Below are 23,776 nucleotides of genomic sequence, written 5' to 3'. Positions count from 1 at the left end.
GCAGCCCCGCTGCCCATGCCACAGTTGGACCGGCAGCATCCTGGTACCAAGCTGGCAGCTCCATGTGTGGAGTCCTGCTCCATCCCACCATGGCTTCCCCACTGTGCCATCACCCATGGGTGTCTCTGGCCACGTGTCAGGCCTTGCCAGGGGAAGTGTTGGCAGCCCCGTGTCGCTGGGTGCATCCCACACGTCCCCTATTGCTGCAGAGGTGAATGCAAATCTGCAGCGGGACCGGCTGAAAATAATAAACTGGGCTGGGTTTCTGCTTGGTGCCATGGGGCTGTGGCACTGTCGGTGCAACCCAGATGTCCTGTGCCACAGCCCCCTGGTGTGGGGCTGTGCTCCAGCCAGGCCTGGCGAGTGGGATACGGCCAGGGCTGGAATGGGAGGGGAACGCAGTGCTGCCATGGCCAGAGAGCTTCAGCTCAGCTGCCATGTGGCAGTGTGGTGACCTCTGTGTGTGTCCCCTGGATGCCTGTGTGTCCCTGAGATGTCTGTGTGTCCCCAGGATTATCTGTGTCCATGGGATGACTATGCATCCCTGGGATGTCTGTGTGACCCCTGGATGTCTGTATGTCCCTGGGATATCTGTGTGTCCCCAGCATGTCTGTGCACCCCTGGGATGTCTGTGTGTCCCTGGGATGTCTGTGTGTCCTCAGGGTGCCTGTCCACGCCCAGGAGGGGCCCAGGACATTCCTCAGCCCTGCCCAAATCCAGCTGTTTGGCACATGAGCCTGGCGCCCCCGGGCAGGGCTGCAGCTCCATGACGTCATTTACTGCCATGACATCAGAGCACACCGTGGTGACGCCGCCGGGGGACGCAGTGACGTCACCGGCACGCTGCGCCGCCGAGCCCCGCCCCAGTGGGCGGTTTGGGGCCAAATCCCCATAAAATGGGTGCGGGGCGGGGGGAACGTTCGGCCGCGGTGCCGCGTTTCCGCCGGAGCCCGTTCGCGGCCGGACCGGTCCCCGGCGCGGTGTCGCCGCCAGGTGAGGCCCCGCCGAAGCGGTGGGTCGGGCCCGGCCTGGCCTGTCCCGTCCCGTCCCGTCAGCCGGGGCGAACCGACCCGTGTCCCGGTGCCCTCGGCCCGCTCTGCTCCCCGCTCGGACCCCGGGGTGGGGGGTAGGAGGGTGCCCCCGCCCGGTGCCGCGATTAGCGGTGGCTTTAATTACAACATAATAAACATCCCGTCCCGTGAGTCCGGGCCCGGTAGGGGGCTCAGAGCGGGTGTGAGGGGCCTGGTGGGGCCGATCCTCGCCCGCTGTAGCTGGGAAATGAGGGAAAGATGGATTTTCCTCCAGCTGCTCTGGGTTTGGCATGCGGGGCGGAGAGCTGGGGCTGGAATCCCTGCCCGGGGTGCGAGAGCAATAAAACCTCGGGGAGGTGGCGGGTCTGGGGTCCGCAGGGGCTCGGCCTTGTGGCTTCAGCTCCGCCGTGCTTGCGGTGCTTTGGTGGTGCCAGGAGCTGGTGTGAGCTCCCCAGCCGCTTTATTTTCTTATTTTAGCCATAGGGGGTGAAGGTGGAGGCAGCAAACGCTCATTTGCTGTGCTGCTGCCACCACTCCAGGGCCCCCAGCGAAAAATGCGCGCTGTGCCGGGCGGGGGGGGGGGGGTGGGGGTGGGGGTGGGGGGGGGTGGGGTGGGGGGTGTTTGTCCCAGTTACCCCTGAGCAACAGGCAGGTAAAGAAAACGGCCCCTGGTGCTAACTCACCCTGTCCTGAGTGTCTGTGAGTCTGTACACACCCCGTCAACACTTGTTCTATGAAGTCCATAAACACCCAGGCCTGGCTGAAGGTGCTGCTGGTTATTGTTCCATTAAATCCAGACTGTTGCTGTGGTGAAAAGGGGATAATGTGATTTATTTTTTTTTAATTTTTTTTTTTTGGAAGCAGCTGTTCTGAAGCAGCAACTAACACCTGCTCCAGAGCAGTGCGAGGAACAGTGAGCATGCCAAGTGCACTTAACTGTACTGGCCTGGAGCGCAGCGGGATCCTGGTGAAGGCTTGCTTCCAATTAACGCCCCTCTTAATGACTGCAGTGTTGACATCTCACCAGTGAGCTGACCTTGGGCACAGGTCAGAGTGAGGTGAGTTGGTTTATGTTACGGATGGTGTTCTCACTTTATTTTATATTTTAGTCCCTACAGAGAAATGGAAATCTGTCATGTGAGCTTTGTCATGACCTGTTTTGCTTTTTTTCCATCCTGACGGTGTATGTCATGAGTGTACTTGGTTACCACGGTCTGTGTTTAAAGCCTCTCCCCCTACCAGATGTTTCCGCACTAAATCACAAGTTTGTTTTGCAGAAGCAGAAATTGAGGTCGATATGCAAAAGAAAATATGTGCAAAGCCAGTGTCTGGCTGGAGAAATGCTCTGAAGGTGGATGGGAGAGACTGCAGGGCTGTCAGCTACATCTGTGCAAAAATAACCCCTTGTCTGAGCAGCCTGAGCTGGGTTGAGCCATGTTCAGCTCATCCCTGAGCTGTCAATTCTTGGGATCCTTTTTGTTTCAGCTCCTCCCCATGGTGGGAAGCTGAGCTGGGAGGATATTTGAGTTGAGGATATTAGCTCCACTAATAGGCACTGATAACAAAGTTGGTTTTTGGTTTGTTTTGTTTTTTTTTAAATCAAGTCATTATTGCCAGCATTGAGGAAATGTCACATACACTCTTACCAAGGGAGAAGTTGTCATCCTTTGGCTCTGTCCTCTTGTCACAGTATCTCTCCAGGGATGCCTCTGGGGGGATGTTTGCTAGCAACCGTTAGCCAGGCTGTGCACTAAAGTCCTTTTTTCTTCTATCACAGCTCTGTTCTGTTTTCTCTGCTCCCCTGTTGGTGTCGGTGACAGTCTCTGTACAACAAGGGTGCTTGCTCTTGATGAGCTTCCAGGCTCTGTCCAGAGGGGGGTCAGGATTCTTTTGAGGCATATTTTCAGTTCTCTCAATTTATTTCTTTTTTCGCCTTGTCTCTGCGGTACCAGCGATCTCCCCTGCAGAGTGTTCCCGTGGTCCCCAGGGCTCCCATCTCCCGGTTATATTCTGGTGGGATTTGCTCTGTGCATTAACACTTTCCCAGATGCTTCTGTGGGATGCTTCACGTACTGTCTGATATTATGACACAAATCTTTCCCTTTCAAAGGGAGAGGGTGATGAAAAGGGGTGAAGAGCAAACTTCAGAGCTTCAGGGACTTCTTACCAGTCACCACAAGAGGCTTTTTGCTGACTTCTCCCATGAGTGAGCAGGTTGATGTCATCATGCTGTCTAAGCACAAAGGCAGAATGTGGGATGTTTGTACCAGCCATGTTCTTCCTGTAAAACCTTTACTGGCACTGATACATCTCCCTGTTCCCTTTTGGAGGTTTTTCTGTGTTGCAGTGTCCCTGCGCATTGTGTCATTGCTCTGGCAGAGTGACCGGGGTGATGGTTAGACTGGGCTCAGATAAAGTGGAGCTGAGCTTGTCCCAATGCTCTGCTCAGCTGCCAGGTTGATACTTTCAGAAGTACCAAACCCCCAGGTCAGGGTGTGCAGGACCGCACTTTCCTGCTGCTGTTTGCTGTGAATCGCTTGCTGTGTCACGTAAGAATGCGACTGAGCCGGAGCGGTGTTAGTGATGGATGATCCATCAGGTGGGAGGGTTTGGGCACGTTGCTGTACTCAGCTGTGCTGCTGCTCAAAGGAAAGCTCACGCAGGAAATAATCTTGGCTGGACCAAACCTGAGGAGGCCTGGATTTCATGTCTAGCTCTGTGCTGCCTAACTCAAAGCACAGAGCAAGGTGGTGTTTCACCACAGTGGTGGAAACTGTGAATTGAGAGCTAGGGATTGTTGTCTTTAATTTCCTCAACTGCTGGTCACACTGAGTTTGAGTGGCACCTTAAGTAGCCACTACTTAGTGTCCTAATATTACTGATTGATGAAAACTGTTTCATAATTTAAGTTTTGAGGGACACAGAGGCCACATAGGGAAGGGTCTCTGTCTCCTGTTCCATCCAACCAGGGCTTAGTGCACTGGGGATGCAGCAGTCTGAAGCATAAACATTAATAATACAGTGGGCATTATTCAACTCAAAGCTGCCACTTCTCCTTTGTGGGAATAACCCCCTGGGTAACTGCTGCATGTACTTATCTGTTCCTATAATTGCTTTCTGCAGAATCGCTCCAAAACAAGAGGTGTTGGCAGGATGCTGGTCTCCCTCCTCTTCCCCCAGGCGAGCCGAGCCCTTCAATGCCTCGTCAGGGACTTGCACCGTGGCAGGTGGGGGCTGTGTGGGCAGCAGAGGACCGGCTGTCCCCACAGGGCTCTGCAAACTGCTCGGGCAGCCCACAGTGGTGACATTACCCCTGTCTTCACTAGGGCTTTGGCTTTTGGTGATAAAATCGCCATCATTGACCAAAATGGTGAGCACACTTACAGGGACCTTCTCAGCCAGAGCCTGCGCTTGTCCCAGGAGATCTGTAGGACTCTGGGGTGCTCCAGCAGGGACTTGAAGGAAGAGAGGATCTCGTTTTTGTGTCCCAATGATGCCTCGTATGTGGTGGCTCAGTGGGCTTCCTGGATGAGTGGGGGCATAGCAGTACCCCTCTACAAGAAACACCCAGTGCAGGAGCTGGAATATGTGGTTGAGGACTCGCAGAGTGCTCTTGTCATCGCAACAGAGGAATTCTTGGGGAAAATAACCCCCAGTGCTGAGAAGCTGGGAGTTCCGGTTCTGCCACTTCTTAGGTCTCATAGCAATGGATCTGCAAGTCCTGCAGCAATGGAGGAGGATCCCTTGACAACTTGCTCCTCATGGAAAGACAGAGGAGCCATGATAATCTACACTAGTGGGACGACGGGAAGACCTAAAGGCGTCCTCAGCACCCATGAGAATGTGCAAGCTGTGGTGAGTGCCGCTTCCCCTCTGCAGTGCTCCTGCCAGGTTACAGAACTCTTGGTCTTTGGAGGTGTTTTGGGGTTACAAACACACACAACCGAATTCAGCCCAGAGCCATGGGGCTGTATCTCAAAAGTCCTCAATGCTTTTAAGGTGAACACACAGAAGGTGTATCTCTGGAGGGGTTTAAAAAGCACATAGATGAGCTTCTTAGTGACATAGTTTAGCGCTAGAGTTGGGTTATGGTTGGACTCAATCTTGAGGGTCTTGTCCAACCAGCATGATTCTGTGATTCTCTGAAGAGTGTTTGAGGCTCTAAACCTTGTCGTTTTGGACTCTTCTCTCTGCTTTCCTGGAAAGCAGAAGGGATGAGACCTGTTGTAAAGAGACTGCTTTCTTTGCAGTTTGCTTTTCTTCACTGTGACTAAGAAAGGCTCTTTGCCCCTAATTGGAATATAATTTAGCCCAGCCCTATACAGTGCTGTGTGAAGTCTGTGCATTATTCAGCTATATGTCCCCAAGGCAAAAAATCCATTAGCTCTCTGAGCCGAAAGGAATTAAAAGTTTGTATGAGCCTGCTGACTCCCTCCCCAGTTGGTTATCGCTGCCTGCAACCGATAGATTCATGTCATTAGGGAAAAAGGGCAGGGAATATATCGCGCCTTACGGATGATTCCAAACGCTTGCGTTGTTCTGGGCACTCGGATGCTGCAGCAATGGGAGCGGTGCAGAGCGGTGATGGGTAGAGCCAGGGCTGGGCTATATTGGGCAAAGAATCTCTTCCCTCACAAATATGCTGATCATTTGGGAGGCGGCCTGAGCAGGCACCATCTTTTGCACTGTCTTCAGAAAGCCTAAAACCTGCTCCCTGCCCTGTGGAAAAGGGTCAGGAATGACATGACTGAATTCCGCTGTTCATATGGTGCCTTTTTTTTATTTTTATTTTTAGATGGCTGGAATTAAGCTTTCCAGTTGCTAATATTGGGCTCTGAAGGGCATTGCTCACCCAGAAGCCTGGGGTCTAATGCTTGAGATAATTAGCTTCTAAAATACTCCGCTATGAATGGCTTAATATACTAATATTTTTTACTAGCATGCGGCCTCCTTTCTGTTTATCAGACAGTGGCTTTTCTGCTCCTCCTGACTATCCCTTACAGGTGCTAAAAGCCCAGTGTCAGTGTCCCAACTATGTCAACAGAGTTCTGGGAAAATTAGGCTTTCGATTCCTGTTTCTGCCAACTCTGCCTGTGCAGCGGCAGGCTAATAATTTTGTAGGTCCTACTTAAAATCATTGCTGACTATTTCTTAGTAATGAGGAAGGACTTTGATCTATGTATGAAGACATACTGACAAGATGCAGGTGTTCCTCTTGTTTTCTGCTGTTGTCGTGGGAATTTTGTTACTTCTGACCCTAAAGGAAAGATTTTTATGCCCTAAAGGAAAGATTTTTGTGCCCAGGTTCAAGGTCTGTGATTTCTGCAGCCAGCTGTGCCCAGGGGATCTGGAGCCTGGAGACCTCAGGTTTTCTGAGCAGGGAGAGTCTTTTCCTCCTGTCCTAACACTGGGTTGTATGTTTTCTTCTACAGACCACAGGGCTGGTTGAGAAATGGGAGTGGAAGAAGGAGGATGTTATCCTGCATGTGCTGCCTTTGCATCATGTCCACGGGGTGATCAATAAGCTGCTCTGTCCTCTTTGGGTGGGAGCGACATGCATCATGTTACCCGAATTCAGCGCACAGATGGTAAGCCTGGAGGGATCACGCTTTGTCTTTAAAATTCAGCAGTGAGACCCCATGCACTGTAATTAGAGCAACTTTGGAAATAAGTTCATAAAGAATTCCAGCCTCTTTAGCCACTGGCTGCATGTGGTTCACAAAGTGTCTGTTAAAAAGCAAAAGTGTTTGGTTGGACACTCAGTCTGGGGTAAACATGCTCTTCTGGAGGCTACAACTTATTTAAGCATGACATACATAATGGTAACATTACACTGTCCCTCCTCATGATGTTGAGGGTCTCTGACTGAAGCTGGATCCTTCCACACACCCACTGAGAGCATCTGCACCCAGAATAAGGGTTGTTAATTCTCCAGTGCCAGGAAAAGTGGAAATACTGGGTTTTTCTCTTGCATGTTAGCCATGTATTGCTTGACGTTATGCTGCTTGTCAGATTTCATTTTTTGTAGCTTGCGTTTGCCCTTCCTATCCTATGTCCAGCATTTTTTATTATGTTACATGACAAGGCACAAGCTCTAGAGTTTCTTGAAGTCCAGGTAAGAGAAATACTGGTACTCATCGCTTGCACAGAAACATTACTCTTCCTCCATGGAGAAGCAAGTGTGAACAGATCTCTCGGTTTAGACTCAGCGATATGAGAGCGAGCTTGCAAATCAAAGAGCTTCTTGCAGTGAAGGTAGCAGGAGGGAAACCTGGAATGCAGTAAAGAGGTGCTTATAACATTGCTTTCTAGCTGAGAGAGAAAATGCCAGTCCCAGTGCTCTGCTTCTTTTCTTCCTTGCTGCAGTAGAAGGCAGCTGACCTAAAGAGAGGAAGAAAAGAGACTAGAAACAGGACAACTGACAGCAAGGTGGAAGTTTACAGTTACTGGCAGCCCCTGGGATCCAGCACCGTTCATGTACATCTCCCAGTGTTGTGGGTGTGAGAGATGTTGGGGTCTGCAGTGTCTCTGCTGAGGGACAATTGGGTTTGCAGGTGCTGGTGCCACCTTGTAGCAGAAAGGAAATGTGTGCTGTTGGTACAGAACTCCCTGGGAAAGCAAAAAGAGCCTGTCAAGCCTGTGCTTTGTACCTAGACAGGCTGCTTTACCCAGTCATATTTATTCGTGTGCGGGGCAGCTTTGTCACACTGAAAGGACAAAGTGCAAAGGTGAGGGATACACCCTGGCGACTTTGTGCTGCTGCTGGGTGAGGGTGAGCCCGGGCTCCCATATGAGTGACTGTAGCACTATGCGATTCTTTGGTTCTTATAGCTGCTTCTTGGAGAAGCAGCCACAGAAATCACACGCTTCCTTTCCTGCTTCAGCATGGCCCTGACACCTGAACCCCTCGTTACTGCGTGAGCACTGGTCCTTTGTGGGGGCACAGCCCCCGAATCCCAGAGGGGCAGCTCTGTGGTTATGTTTCCTGGGTAAATAGGTAGGATGTTATGGTAGGAGGGGGCAAGAAGGTCGCCTGGCAGCTGTAGCCAGTGCTGTCTCCTCCATGATCACTGCAAAATTGTCTTCCCCCATGTTTGGGGTGTCACCCCAAAAGCTCAGGGTGCAGTGGGGAGGAGTTCTCCACCAAAGCTGGGGCTCAGAGGGCTCTCAGCCCCGGTGACGCTGCTGAGGTGTCAGAAGATGGTGCTGGCAGCGAAGCTGAGCCCTCTGGAGGGCGCGTTTCTCCATGTCCTGTGCCACCCGTGATCGATTGTCCCTTCTACCCCATGTCTTTCTCTGCTCGCTCTCCCGACATCTGCAAATCAATGAGCTGAGGCTGAAGGATGCATTTGGGTGCGGGGGAGCGGGACACCCCACCTGCCTCCTCCCATCACAGCTATCCCCTCCGTTTGACAACCAAGGGCAAGCAGGGACAGTGCTGGAGGCGTCCCCATGACCCTGAAGGTTGAACTTGGGCAGGGAGGGCGGTGTGGCGAGGGGTGTCCCTGGCGTGGTGAGTGTCCCTGCCATGGCACGCACTGTGCCGAGGGCTCTCAGGTGCGTTCAGGCTCTGAAGGATGTAATTTTCTTTTTTTTTTCTTCTTTTGTATTATTCCCTTTATTTTTCCAAGAGCCTCCCCTGGGAGCTGGAAGTGGTTTGATCGACACTACAAAGGAAGCACATGAGGGTAAATAAGGCTTTCTTGTGGAGTTTAATGCAAGCTGCCTTTCAGTTCCAGTCTATTTTCACCAGCTGTTTACAAAATGCCCTTTGCTACTGAAATCAGCTTTCAGAAAAGCAGCAGAGTTTCAGTGGAGGATTTCGCAAAAGGAGCCTGAGTTTTGCTGTGTGTGGTTTGGTTTTTTTGTGGTTTTTTTTTTTCCTTTGCTGCACCTTGAGAAAGCAGCCAATTATAGTGTGATATAAAGAAACTCGAATGGCAGCTAAAACACTTGACAGGCTGATCAAAACAAGGCGAGGAACTTACTCTCAACCTGCTGCAGACATATTTAGCCTTGAGTGATACTGGCAAGGGTTCAAGAGAAACCGCAGCAGCATGCCCAATGTGTGTTTGGTTTCTAATCACTAACACTTCATTATACAAAATAAATACTTTATTATTACAGTGTTTATTAAATTACATAATTTGCGGCGTGCCTTATAGTCATGGATACAGATGCCAGTCTGGTTTTGGTGGTGGTAGTAATTCTCTTTTTTTTTTTTCCCTCCTTAGTTAGAAGACATTTCAAGCCCCAGCCCAAGACTTGCTTGTCATTCTCTGCAGTGCAGTGTTAGGAGGTGACATCTTTCAGACCCTTCTGTCTGCTTTTGGTAGCTGTCCAAGGAAAGGTTAAAAACCGAGACTGGAGTAACCCCGGTGTCCTGAACAACATCCACTCTCTTACTAAAACAGCATCCGATGTCCGTGACTGCGTGCAAGCTATCGCTGAGGCCACGAGGGCTCATTAAAGTGTATTGAGATGCCTCAAGCGTGAAAGTTACTGCATAAAAATCAGATTCTTTTTATTAAATGAGGACATCCATTACTTTGCACTAGCTACTGTACATGTTATAATTCACTTTATAGCACCATCTGTTAAGACTGTCTTGCTGAAGCTTTCTGTAGTATCTTTTTATTGTAAGTTATTAAAAAATATGGCTGCATCTATTAATCATTTATTAATAAAGGGTTTATAAATGGACCCTTAATTTCCCGCATTACAGTCCACTTGTACATGATCTGCAAAGTACGCGGGTGTGTGTAGTCCCTGGGGTGCAGCGTGTCTCCATGGGGAGCCCTTGGGACCAGCAGTGAGCCTGGAAGTGCCTTCCTCCCAACAGCTGTGTGCGCCAAGGGTGGCTCTGATGTTATTTTATTTTTTTTTTTTCAAGGGTGAGAACTGGGAGGGCAGGAACCTCCTCTGGAGCCAGAGCAAGTGCAGCCCAAGCAGCCCCGTGCAATCCGCCCCTCATAACGTGCTTCTCTAGCTGCGCTGGGCCTGTTTGCAGGCAGCCAGCATTTCTCAGCTGCTTCTCAACCTGTTTGAAATGCCTTTTTTTTTTTTTCTTATGCAGGATTGGAAATTTTAAAGCTGCTGGATTTGTACGGTTTTTGTGCAAATTGGTGGCCAGAGGAGATGAATGCCTGCACTTAAGGCAGGAGTGTGATGTGAGCCCTCTCCTTTCCAGGCAGCTGAGAAAGCCCATGACCAGGTGCTTTTTGAAGGGCTCTGGGAGCTTTGGGGTTTGCACTGAGCAGACACTGGAGCCTCCATTCCCCAGGGACTCCCTCTCTCCATCTCCCTTACCCGCATTGATTTGGTGACAGCCACTACGGCCGAGCACACCCTGGGGTGTGACTGTTTGATGGAAATGTCAGGAATAAAGACAGGTCTGGGGATGCCAGGTGTCCTCTGTGTCTGTGCTCTTGCTGTGACAGTCACACGTTGTCCCCATCCTGGATTAGGACCTGGCACCCTGTGCACAGGAGCCTTTTGGAGCAAGTCAGGAGGTTGCTGGCTGTTTGGTAGGATCATCTGCTGGGGATTTCAGCTGCTATGGGTTCACTCTTGAGTTTGAATGATGGCACCTGCTTGTCTTTGCCTTGGACCACCTCTGATGTCACCTGAAGGGAAATATGTTCAGATAGCAAAGGCTCCCTGTGAGCTCTCTGTGTTGATAGACGTGAGATCGGATCCTGGGAGGCCTTTTAGCTTTAAGTGCAGGAGGGGAAATGAAAGTATTCAGAAACTTGAAGGAAAAAAAAACTTGCTCTGGTGAGTGATGGGGGCAGCGTATAGAAATCTGGGTTCCTTGTAACCTAGTTGTGGCATGCGCTGCCCACTTGGCTCTGCCAGGCGGGTTTGGAGCTGTGCTGCCTGCAGAATGACAGCACTGTCTGTGCCCTGCAGCGGCTTCCGTGATAAATATGCCAAGATGCAGATTTACTGCCCTAAAGTTCCAAAAAGAGCCGTTGTTTTGGTGCCAGCGTTCCTGCGTGTCTGACTTAAGGTGCCTCCAAGGATCAAGCTCTCTAAAAATCATACCCGGCTTTACAATGTCACACGCAAAGCCATCATAATTGTTAATTTTATTTGGACTTGTCTTTCTAGGCTTTTGTCCTGGTGGGAATGAATCCCTGGAGCCAGCATGCGATTTGAGACTAATTCCCTCAATGTGCCTTGAGTGTTTTGTCACCTGTGGCAGTTTTTCCCATGTTGGGAGGGTGCCGTGACCTGATGCTCGTCGAGGTGACGTGTGGGGTGTTGCTCTGGGGTTGCTGGTGCTGTACGCTTACTCCCCTGCACTGAAGCCCAGCGGTTTGATCCGCGAGCAAGTGGTTTGTCCTTGTTGCTGCTGTTACCCATGCAAGCCGGGCTGGGTACTGATGCTTTGTGCCTTCCCTGGGCTGCGCGGAGAGATCCAGGGCTTGGCAGCCCTGGTTGCCCCTGGGAAGGAGAAGCGTGCACTGCGGCGAGCCTCTCCCCTGGGCCTGTCACTTCTGCAAACATCACTCTGCCCAGCTCTTTTAGCTTATTTTTAAAAGAAAAGCAAATCCAAGCCGGGGAGTCTGATCTCCAATAACCAAGTACTGCTAAGATGTGGCTTGGGGATTGCATTTCCTATCTGGTTTCAGCTGGAGAAAGGCAATTGTCTTTTCATCTGTTAATGGGAGGCTTCAGTGGAGCAATTTTATTTCAGACTCAAAGAGGAGTTGGTGGAGGGAGGAGCAGGTCACTAGTGAATGGATTATGTTTGATCACTTCTCGCAGACCTGGCTTTAAAAAGTTCGAGGTTTTTCTTCCCATCTCCCCAGATCTGCCGTCTGTCCTCAGCATCTGTTACGGAGTAATGTCTTTTGATGTGTGTGGGGAAATATAAAAAATGGAACCAGAGCCTGTCATATTTATTTATATTACCAGGTCCCAGGGAAAGCACTTGCTCCTTTCAGCATGCCTACAGCGTAGGAAGGGTTTAAAAGCTTCAGCCTGGAATGCGGAGGGGCCATCAAACCGTGCTGATGAATAAATGATTAAAACCAGAGTCATGCCGAGCGCAAACAGTTTGGGGTTATAACAAACATGAGATGAAGCCACCAAGGGCCCAATTTCCCTTTGAAGAGAAGAATGTTTCTCTCATATTGCTCGTGAAGCATCCGTGGCTCAGTCCTTGGGAGAGCAGAGCTCCCCTTGATGCTCTCACGTCGTGCCCGTCTGCCTTTGTTGGGGATAAACTGGTGTCAAACGTGTGTGTAGAGTTACCGGAGATTTCTGTGCTCGGCATTAGGTGCAGGGTCTCACCAAACGAGGATCAGGCTCTGAAAATTGCAGGCAGCCCTTTTTTCCTTGCCGGTGCTGCTCCCTGCATGGCAGCAATCGATGCGAAACACAAAACCATCTCCCCCATTAAAAGGGGAGTCAAGGGCTGATTTAACCTTGCGTTAGGGGTATTGTTACCTCTGAAAAGGTTTAAAAAAATTCAATAGCAACTGAAAATGATACAATAATTTTATAGAAGAGAGGAGCTGTTGTATCTGTCGATAGAAGCAGCGGCATGGGCTGTCTGTTATCCCTTTGAGGTTTGATGGGAAAATCCATGCCAATATTTGCTTTCTTTTCAGCTGTTAGGGTTTTTTTGCCTGCACCATTTCTGGCTGCTTTTGGAAGTCCTGTATCAGGCAAAGTCTTGCAAGATTTAGCATGCAAGTGGTTTTTACCACCTTCTCTTCTGTTTTCGTTGCATTAGAAGATGCCCGGATGTTGGTAGAGTTGGTGTTTTCTGTCTAGTTTCTGGTGCTGTGCATCTCCCACTGAAGGTGTGGCTTCTGTAAAGGAAAAACTTATTGCCTTTTTCTCCTGTGTGCTTGCACCTCTTCCTTCAGGTGACCTGGAGGTTGGGAAGGTTGCTGGATGGAATGAGCAGGTCTCATATTCCTCTGTCCTCCGTTGGCCATCTGCGTGCTGGAAGAAACACATGGGGAAAAAATCTTACAGCTATTTCTCACTCGAGTTGTTTTGTACTTGCTGGTTTAATTTTCTCCCTTTTTTTTTTTTTTTTTTTAGATATTTTTTTTTTTTTAGATTTTTTTATTTACTGGTAGCAAAATATCACTGTCCAGCCCCTGGAATTGCCTGGATATGCTTTTGTGCAGTGGGAGGGAAAGAAAATCAGGAATGTTGGGCTGACAGGAAGGCTCTTGGGAACAGGAGGTCTCCCAGTTCTTTGCTGGCTTCAGTAGCCCTGGGCTTTTGCTGCTGTTATTGCTGATAGGAAGCTGTTCCCACTCCTGGTTTCTTGCAGTTAGAACCTTTTTATTTCTAACCCTTGTTTATCCTAAAGGAAATCTTGGTCCATCCCTGAACACCTTCCATGGGAAGGCTGCTGCTTCCCTTGTGTCTGACACTGTGTTTACCTCCAGAATCCTTGTTTTTGTTAAAAGCACATGGAGTCTTGAGGTGTCAGGTGAGCAGCATAAACTAAAACGACGTGCTGCCGATACCCTGTGCACACGTGATTGATGTGGTGACGGTGACACGTGGGCTGACAGAGGGCGAGATGGATTGTGCAGCTCTGAGCACGGCAGCGATGGAGGATGCCGGGCGCTGGAAGGGGAAGCTGGGCTCTTTCCATGAGCCTTACTAAGCCCCAGGATTGTTTAATTAGTCCCAGGTAACGAGACTTTTCCAGATTCTTCTCTCAAACCCTGAAGTTATAGGTACAAACCAGAAATAGCTGTTACAGCTGGCTGGGTGCTGACAAACCCTCCGGACAGCTCGGGTGCTGCAGAGGGCTTGGGTTTGCCAGCTTTGTACCACGGCTTGGTGCCGATAAAACATGGGGGTAGGATGGAGACTTGGCCGAGCAGGAGCAGAGCAGGTGGAGATGTTTGGCTGTTCAGCAGGTCACCCCGGCAGCTGGTGGCACAAATCCAAAGGCAGCTACTTATCCTCAGGAAAGGGGCTGTTGCTGGGGCAAGTCGGGCTGACACAAAAAAGCTACTCCCGTGGCTGGTGTGGGGATAGGGAGGATTTTATCTGGGGCAGGAGCTGAGCAGGACTGCAGGGACAGGGGACTCTGGAGTACAAGAGAGATCTGCTATGTTTTGGAGCGATGGTTTTGTTGTTTTTCAAATCTAAATCCGTGTGAAAATAACTCTGCTGTGTGGCCAGACTGGAAGTCTGCCTGCGTTCCCCACAGCTGCTCCGGACTTGTGAAGGGAAAAAGAATTTGAAAAAAAAAATTAAAAAAAAATCACACAGCAAGGATCCAGCAGCTCTGAGCATCTGCCTCCCTTCAGTTCTTTCGGCATGGTCCTGATCCCCGCTTGCCATCGCGTCTCACACTGGGCTGCCAGAGCGGGTCCGTGCATCCAGCCCTGCCTTTGGAGAGGCCCTTCTCCATCCTGCGGCTCCAAGGGGGAAGATATTGGGGGGACTGGAGAGAAAAAGAGCTTTGTGGGGAGCTGGGAGGAGCATGGTAGGGGGTAGATGCTCCTGAATGCAATTTTGCCTATTCCGCCTTGTTTTAGGGTATTGTGCTGGTAGGTGGGGTTTCTGCAAGGGCAATGTTCCCTCTCTGGGCTTGTCACCCATCAGTCCAGGTGAGTCATATTCCTCCTCTGCTTTTCCTGATACCAAGGGGATCTTGCAGCTCCTGATGTGTCCAGGGGGTTTCCACCTCCTGCATTTGTCTCACCCTGTCAAGCACCATCTCTGGGCTGGGAAGCAGCGTGAGCTCACATCTGTTCATTGGGATGGTGCCTTTGTCAGATGTGTCCTGCTCTATTAAGAATAACAATATGGTGGTGGTGGGTTTGTTTGTTGTGGTTTTGTTGTTTGTTTTTTCATTTTATTTTATTTTTAGGAGCTGATTGTTCTGAAGCAGTGGAGTGAGAGGTGTGGGGGGAGGCAGCACTGGCGCAGCAAAGTAGAAAGTAATGAAATGGAGCCCAAGCAAATAGGACGGAGGGGAAGAGGCAGAGTGACAGCATGAAGGAGAATCACTTGTTCACCTTCCATCAATTCCTGCTTTTTCTCGCCATCTCACGTGTCCGTGTGCAGCTGGGCGTGCGCGGGCAGGGAGGAGGGGAGAGGCGGCACGCGGTGTCAGGAGCTGTTAGGAAATACATTTGTCAACACCAGGGCAGGGACCTGAGCAAGAGGAAGAGGCGACCATCACCGTAGCTTTTTATTTATTGATGGCTTTGGATTGTTCCTGTCTTGGGAAGAGTTTACCTAGGGGAAAGAAGAGTGGCAAGGTGTAGAAGGAGTGGGCACAATCACAATATTTATGGCTCATACCCTTTGCTAACTGCTCCCAGGGGGAGCTGCTCAGCCAGGGCAGCAGCAGGAGGTCACTTGGTCTTCATCCCCCCCCCAGCAGAGCTGGTTCTCCTGGAATTTCCCCCCATTTGTGGTTCCCACAGGCTGGCAGATGTTGCAACTGAAGAATGTCTGTCCTGCAGGGACCATTCCTCTTGGGAAGAGTGCGGTTGGTGAACCTGCTTTCCTGTTTGGTGGTTTGGTTTTTTTAATCTGTGTTTTTACCTGCGGTTTCTGCTGGCTGATCTGAACTCACTGGGGACACGTCTGCACCCGCTCACCAGAAGATGATCGTTTCCATTGTGGTAGAGTCTCACTCGCAGTTCAAGCGTGTGGTATCTCTCCTCCCAGCCCTGCCATCCAGCTTAAAAGCATTTCTCCCTCAAAGGCTGGAGTCTGTGGGCTCCTACCTGTGTATCTTTGGCTGTGGCTTAGTCTCTTTCCAAAGAAGGGCTCCCATGCTTTGAAAAGCTGGAGGCTTTGTGTAGCCTCTGAAGAGCTGTACATGATAAGGGAATTAACTGATTCTGCCACAAGCTTATGTCTTCAGGAGCAAGTTATTTGCTGTAACATGACAGTACTAAAAATGCATTTTCCATCATCTTGTGCTCGTTGAGAGTGAAAGCAGGTGGGTGATCCCCAGCTGGGATGAGCTGAATATTGCTCTTTGGGCAATAAGGGGCATGATGAGGGTTGGGAGCTGGTGTTCTGGGCTTGGATGTGCTGCGCATAACGGGCTTCCAGTTTGTGTTTTCCAGGAACCTTTGGCAGCAGAGGCTGGGCTGTTCGTGGCGGGGATGGCTTTGCTTTAGGCCAGTCTGTTGCACTCCTGCCCCTCAGGTTCCCCTCACACCATTCGCAGGAGCAGCTGTGGGGGTCACTGCCCCAGGAAGCGTTTGCAGGGCCCTCGCTTGAGAACCTGTTTGTGAACCTGAGCGGCTGGTGTTGACAGCGCTGGTGATCGCTTCCCTCTACGCTTCACATTGAGATGTATTTTTATGTGTGTCTGTTCTTTTCTTTTCTAGGTTTGGAAGAAGCTCCTAAGCACCCAAGCTCCCCGTATCAGTGTCTTCATGGCAGTGCCCACCATCTATGCCAAGCTGATCGAGTATTATGACAAGCATTTCTCTCAGCCACAAGTCCAGGATTTCGTGCGTGCCTTTTGCCAGGAAAACATCAGGTGGGTGAGTGATGTCCTTGTGGGCAGGGGCTGCTGGCAGCTGGCTGTCCCCACCGTGGATCTACTGAGGTTTCTTTTCACCATCGCCTCTTGGTGGTTGTGCTTTAGCTTCTCTTTGACAGAACCAGGGTGACATTGTTTAATTATGAGCCAGTCTTACATGGTAAAGCCAGAAGGGGACTGCGTGCTTGTTATAGGTGTCACCCTATATAACACAAGGCTGAGGACATTGTCCTGCAACCTAAGCTTGTACTACAGGATCTCTTTTAGGAGGCTGTGCCATCTTAACTTAAACCCCAGTCAGACAATCTTCTGTATGTCACGAACATCCTTGGTATTGGTTAAAAAGCTTTTGGGGCTTCTGTCTTAAGGTTTTACATAGGAGCAGGCTTTATGTAACCCTGTGTTAGACTGCGAATTGCCTGGAGCGAAGGCGATCTTGCATACTTTCTTATCTTGGGTTTCCTTGTGCAGGTTAATGGTGTCAGGCTCAGCAGCCCTGCCTGTGCCTGTCCTGGAGAAGTGGAAGAGCATCACGGGGCACACGTTGCTGGAGAGGTATGGGATGACCGAGATTGGAATGGCACTTTCTAACCCTTTGCATGGAGTCCGTGTCCCAGGTAGGAGTCTCTCGAGCGTGGACGCTGCTTGGAGGCGTTTGGCTCTGAAGTATTCTGGATTTTTTTTTCTCGTCACACAGAGTGTACATCTAATCACCATCTGTCCAGGAGGCAGAGTCCGTGTTGATGCTTTATGTCCAGAGTTTTAGTTCAAGCACAGTGGTGGGGCTGCGTCTTCAGCTCCTGCTCTGTGAAGTTGTGTTTGTGTCTAGTGTTGACACAGGATTCTTCACGCAGGAGTTCATGTCCAACCGATCTGTGCTGAATATTTAAAATAGGATGTCTGCTCACTCTTATTTTAGTGCAACTTTTTTGGCTCTTCAGGAATTAGAAATTGTGACACCTCGTTATACACTCTGTTTCTGTTCTCTCCTTGTTTTCCCTCACTTCTCTTAGCTACACTTTGTAACTCCTCTCAGTATCTGTAGTTTATGTAACCTAGAAAGAAATTGATCTGAAACAGTAAAAATATAAATAAAATGCCTCCACCCTCCCTTTGGTTAAAAACAAGGCCATCTGTCTGCGGAACAGCCCAGCCCACCACTGATCCACCCTCTCTTCTCCACGTGCATCTGCATGTGCTTGGCACCAGATGCATCATCTTGGTCTCCAGTGTTTCAGGGGGCTGATGTTACCTGTGGCGGGCTGTCCTGGGTGTCGTGGCTCCCCCCAGCACCCCAGTCCCACAGGTCACAGAAGCCGTGTCCCTGCAGGGATCACACAGGGAGAGGAGAAGCCACAGCTTCCCTAGCACTGGCTCCTCCACCCAAAAACAGCTCAGGGGCAGCACAAAATACAAACCCTGGTTTACTTTCTGCAGAGGAACTGTGGTTATCCCAGCTCAGCCTGTGTTCCCTTCGCCAGAAATCCTGTCCCAGGGAGCAGGAGAGGGAAAGCAGGCAGGGAAAAGAGATTCCCACCTGCTTGAGCTCCCTGTGAGCCCCACACTGCAGGGTGACAGTGCCATTTGAATGTCGCTGAGGCCTGGTTACATTTACTTTTCCTTCATCTTCAGGAGGGGAAATGAGTGGAGGCTCTAGAAATTTCCCAGGAGACAAAAGGAGAAAGGACATAAGATAACGTGGCTGAGAGAGATGTTGGAGGAGGGAATATCCAGAGAAAAGATCTCGGATGGCACTGGTGTTACAGGAGCAGATGCCGGGCAGCGGTGGGCACAGACCTGCTTGCTGGCCAAAGCAATAATTAGCTTTACTTTGAAAAAAGGAGCGCTGCAAGTGTGGCACTATGCCCCGTGGGTCAGTCCAGGGATCCTCACACTTGCCAGGGGATTTCTCCTGGAATGGAAGCAGCTCATGTCCTTCTCCAGTCCTGGGGCTTCCCTTGCTTGATGTCAAGTCCTCGGAGCCTGCCCATCCTGCCTGTGTCCCCACTGGTGTCCCTGGCAGCATGACGCTGTTCCCCACCCGCAGCACAGGCCTGAAGGGACAGAGGGGCTTTAATTTCCAGAAGAAGAAAAGACAAAAGATTTGAAAGATAAATGTTTGCTTGTATATGGTTAAAACCCTGCTTAAAATGCCTCTGTTTTCACCAGCTCTCATTCTAATCCCCCCTGGTGCTGTTACTGTGAAGGGAGATGAATAATTCATGGACAGAGAATGCCTCACTGGGCCTAATCACCACTTTAATTGGAGGTTTAGATCAGAGGCAGCTAATAGCTCCTACAGCGGGAACTCCGTGTATTGTTGACAGTGAGATCGTTGAGTGCCTTATCGTTGGCCTGTTTCAATTCTCCCAGGACGCCACCGCACATAACAGCATCCAGTTCCCCAGATACCGAAGGACACAGACCGCGGGGCCAATTAAATTTATCTGGGAAAGAGCTGACAACTTTTTTAAACAGAGGGGAACCGGTGAAAGAATAACAGTGTCACTCCTTCCTGGCTGATGCTGGCGGAGCTGACACCGTGGGCACGTCGCCAGCGCTTCTGAACATTCAGGAGTCTGCAAATTGGAGAGAACTGCGAGGGAGTGAGAGGGGAAGGAGCAGGGATTTCTCCCTGGTTTCCCTTTGGACAAAAGGAAACCAGTGCTGAGTGTCAGCCCCCTTCTGATCACGGTCTGGGTGAAGGACCTTGGCTGTCGTTCCTTTGGGAATGGGCTCAACCTTCTGCTGACCTGTTGGACTCGGCACAGTGTGTGTCTTGACACTGCGGATGGGCCTGAGAAGCTCTAGTCATTGTCTTTGCACAAATTGTATTAATACTATCAGGTTTGTGTAGCTCTAATCAGTGGTGTGAGCATTTCCAGCCTTTACAGATGTTGATTTCTGAGTTTGTCATTTTTCCTAAAATACCAGAAAGCTTTTTTCATACCAAGTATAAAGAAACAGCTCTCCATGAGGGACTTACTTTACATTTTGGTTTTACTTTAGCCAAGTAGGAGATAAATTGATGGAACTGTATTTGTAACTGTGACCTGAAGCACTATATGGGGGACACATTGCCTGCTCTGTGTGTTCAGATTTGTTTGGCAGTGCTGTGCTGATCTTTGGTATTTAATTCTCAAAGACTGAGAGTGGAAGCAGGCACTAAGCATTTAGTCTTGCTGCCCGTGCATCAGTCCCTTAGATTTCTGCACTGTGGTGGTCAGCAGCTTGCATAGAGGGGAGAACCATCTTCTAGGAGGGCACCCAGCTGATGTGGGTTTGATTTGAGGGGCTCCAGCGATGGTAAATCTGTGAGAGGCTTTGGCAGTTCGTTGCTCCATGAGCTTTGCCAGACTGACTGTGTGGTGTCTGCTCTGTCCCTCGCCCCGACTTGAGGGCACGAGGCATTTGTCATCCTGGAGAAAATGTTCCCAGAGAAGAACACTTGAGCAAGCTTGGTGTGCTCAAAAAAACCTCAAAAAGCAAGTTCCAAGTCATGGAAAGCACACTTTTGGCATGTTTTCCATGGCTTGTACTTTATTTTTGAGTTCTGGAGTCTACCGTGGCAGGTACCAGGCTGTTTAAAATACAGAAATACCTCGACATGGCACTTCTGGTGACTTCTCCCTCCTTACCCTGCTGAGTCCCTCTCAACTCCCACCAGTGTCTGGTCATGAGATGAGATGCTTGTGGTAGAGAAGGACCTGGCTGTGTGTTGGCTGACCTGAAAGCCGAAGGCAATTTCACGTTGAACAGACACACATCACGGAACCGCCACGTCACTTTCTGTTTGTTTCTTTCCAGATTTGCTAATTGTTCGGGTAGTTTTGCTGCAATAAAATCTCACTCCCTCATAGCCCATCTGCTCTCAGCAGATCCTGCGGGGATGCCATAAATCTGGGCTAGGACGACATATCAATTTCCATGGCAACTGACCAATGTAGCAAACAAAATCATGATGTCACAGATCTCAGATCTCCAGGGCTTGAACAGGAAAATGAGACCAGAAGAGGGGAAAATGCCACTTGAACCTTGAAAATGCCTGAAATACAGATAAGAGAAGGACAGCGTTGAGCTCCAGGTCCTGCACACCCTGCTCTGAGGACTTCCAGTGTTGAGCTGATCCTAGCAGAGCTCGAAAGCATCACCAGCCAGAGGCTCTTCAGGGGAGAAAATGATCGTGTGTTAAATGAGGAGACCGCTTACTGATGTAAGCTCAGACCTGTCCAGTCCTCCTGAGCCACAAGTTGCTCTGCACTCACGTCCCTCTCAGGGGATGAACGTCACGGGCATCATCTTGTACCGAGAGGCGTTTCGTGCTGTTGAGATGCAGAGTGAAACCTGCTGAGCCAGCAGATGCCAACAGCTCCTGGTTGCTGCTGAGCCTGGAGCCCCCATCAGCCAGAGGCTGCAGGAGCAAAGCACACAGCTGCCCTTTTGCTGAGCTCTCAGGTGCTCACCAAGAACATGCACTAAGCCAGCGTGTGGGGATGCTGCAGGTTGGGGAGTTCTGGGTCACAGAACCATCTTGGAGCGTAATACAAGTTGTTGGAGACACTGTGTCAGGTTCCCTGGCTTTGAAAATTGAAACCTGTGGAAGAACTGTGTGGTTTTGATCTCTGCTTTTCTCCTGTGATGTTTTATATACAGCTTATTGATGTCTTATAAAACTGAGCTAATCCCTTGCAATGCTCGCAGTTAAGCCTTTGCCTTCTCTGTCAGGTCCAGGCTATAGAGGAGCAGTGAGCCACTGTAGTAATCATTGTGTTCTTTCTTTTCACATCGCTCTGTAGCTTTCACGGTGTTGTTTGTTGTTGGTTTTTTTTTGTTGTTTTTTTTTTTTTTTTTAAATAAAAGACAGCTTCATTACTGAGCTACGAAGCTGTGCTGATGTCTTCAAACGCTGGCCAAGAGAGACTGTTCAAGGCTGAAGACACATTTGTTTTCTGAGGCATTTCCAACATTGTCTGCTCAGCAAATGTGGTGCATTGCACTGCAGTGACATTTGCATGCAGACATACGATGTGATCGAAGCCTTCCCGAAGGGTAACCCCCCTGCTAGGAAGTTCTTTAGTGCCAGCACAGTCTGTAGATGCTGTTGATAGACGAGCAGCTGCTCTTTCGCATCCTTGATGCTGGTGGTTCCCAGAAGGTCTGTCCACTTGTTCAGTGTTGTTTTCCTTTGCAGGTTCTGTGGGCACCCCGCTCCCAGGGGTGAAGGTGTGCATTGCTTCCGAGACCTTGAAGAGTGGTGGTCGCTCCTACACCATCCACGCTCAGGGAGACGAAGACAACACACAGGTAGCGCTTAGCTGTGGTCACCTTGACCCATGAAAAGTTCCCTCCTCCCCAACCCTTTGAAACCCTAAGGGTTGATAACATAACTTGGAATAACTTGCTCTGCTGTTATTCCCAGGAACTCAGTGATTATATGTAGAGTTTTTCTTATATTCCTTATGGCTTATTGTAGCCATGGTACTTTATGGACTGTACAAGTGTTGTCCTTGCTGCATAGATGGGCAAAATCTGAGAGAGATCACCCCCCTGCGTGGGGGTGGGAGGTGAAGACTCTGGTATAAAGGCTGTAGGCTGTGCGATAAGATGATGTTGTGTCTGCTGAGGCTTTTGATGCCCCAGAGGAAGGTGGTGGCTTAAGCAGCACCTGGCCTTTGAAAGCCAGGAGAAAAAGGTGAAGTTTACTGTGGGAGGTGAGAATGAGGCATTGAAGGGAATTCAGATGGACCCTGGTGTGGTCTAAAGAGTCACTGAGTAGCCAAAGAAAGAATGAGCATTGGAAAAATCTAGAAATGGGATCTGTAAATATTCCACTGAGTTTGATCAGGGATTTAGCAGTTAGAATTGGAACTCATGGAGGTTGCATTTATTTCTAAATGGTGCAGGGGGAAATCTATCAGGTTTCCATGGAAGTCCAGCTCCCAGCTGGTGTCTGCAGCAGCAGTTCTGCTCTCAGAAGTCCAGTATCCTCGATGGTGAAGCGGTTGGGCCCCTTTCACCCTGAGCTGCCCTGTGTTGTGGTGCTGTGCCTTCCAGCCCAAGGTCCAGGCTGTCCCCTGCCTGAGTCCCTTTCTGTCCCTTCAGAAACAACTACCCAGGGTCTGCATTCCTGCCACATCTCCTTCGCACCCTCATTGCGGTGCAGGTCACGTCGCCAGCAGCAGATCGATAGCCAGTTGATGTACGGGCTCGGCTGAGCGGATAGATACTGTGTGTGAGGGAGAAATTGTGTGCTGGGGGCCGGGAGACAAGCAGGCATGAGATCCAGCCTGAAAGAGGTGGCTTCACTCATTCCTCTGGGGAAACAGCTTCTCATCTTGCTATGTACATGCCAGGAGTTTGAAAGGAGCTTCCTGGGCTGTGGCAGGGAATCCTCAGAGGCACCGCTGGTGTAAGGACTGGTGAAAAGCTTGAAAAAGCTTTTTTTTTCTCTAGATTATTTGTGCTGACAGTGGGCAAAGCAAGAGACCCAGGGTGGCCACTCAACGTGTTGGAAGCCACATCCCGTTTTTATCACCTCGCTTTACTGGATGAGTTTTATGTTTCACGGTTTTGTCCCATCATCCCAGAGTTAGATCTTGGCCTTTTTTTTCTGCCACTTGTGTGGAACTGAGACATGAAATATTATGTGTCCATTTTAATAATGATCCTACAATGCTTTTTTTTTACCCTAAGGGATCCCTAGACGCTTTACAAATTAGATCTCAGACGCAGGAATCCCCAAAGTGCTGCTGCTTCCAGGATGAAATGTGGATGTTGTTTTTCTGAATTATGACAGAAAAATAAACTTTTTTTTTTTTTCTGCTCAATACTCTTTCCCCTTCCTTCTGGTGTATTGAGTGAGTAGAGATGAAGGGGAGCCCAGATGGCCTATGTGTAGTGCTGGAATCCCACCAGCCACAGGGCTTCAGAGAGCTGAGACTCACACAACTCTTCTCTCTTCTCTGACTTCAGGCTGCTTGAGTTTATATTTGAGGTAGAGGAATTGCCTTTTTATCCCAGCCATTTCTCACAAACACCCTTAATTCCCCAGCACAGGGGGTTTAGGTCCATTTTGATGTCTCATGGTGCTCCCAGGAGCTGTGGGACTGTCAGAAGGGCCGTGACAAGGGAAAAATGGCCCCTGCTCCTGTCGTGTCTTGGCACAGATGGACACATGAAGATGCCAGGAGTTTGGTGTTTGTAAGGCCTGGGTAGGGAGTGTGACTTCACATGGCAGCAG

The 23,776-nt window shown here is 49.8% G+C and overlaps 1 protein-coding gene across 13 annotated transcripts in view; it reads left to right on the top strand.

Moving 5' to 3' along the window:
• Positions 1–828: 828 nt before the first annotated feature.
• ACSF3 (acyl-CoA synthetase family member 3) overlaps positions 829–23,776 on the top strand; it is a 59,878-nt gene continuing 36,930 nt past the window's right edge. For 3 of the 13 annotated variants that reach the window (XR_010465905.1, XM_065028753.1, XM_065028755.1), the window contains exons 1-8: positions 830–993; positions 1,896–2,089; positions 4,155–4,886; positions 6,464–6,619; positions 14,561–14,632; positions 16,379–16,533; positions 17,008–17,153; positions 21,728–21,840. Coding sequence is in view for 12 of the 13 variants with exons in the window: in XM_065028753.1 (XP_064884825.1) it covers positions 4,185–4,886; positions 6,464–6,619; positions 14,561–14,632; positions 16,379–16,533; positions 17,008–17,153; positions 21,728–21,840 (1,344 nt within the window). In the remaining variant the exon portion in view is untranslated. The other 10 variants (XM_065028754.1, XM_065028746.1, XM_065028747.1 and 7 more) reach the window with 10 other exon arrangements.

This window comes from Columba livia, chromosome 13 (assembly GCF_036013475.1).
Source record: "Columba livia isolate bColLiv1 breed racing homer chromosome 13, bColLiv1.pat.W.v2, whole genome shotgun sequence".
Classification (NCBI taxonomy): domain Eukaryota; kingdom Metazoa; phylum Chordata; class Aves; order Columbiformes; family Columbidae; genus Columba; species Columba livia.
Note: the sequence above shows the minus strand (reverse complement) of the source record. Positions and strands in the feature narration are given on the sequence as shown.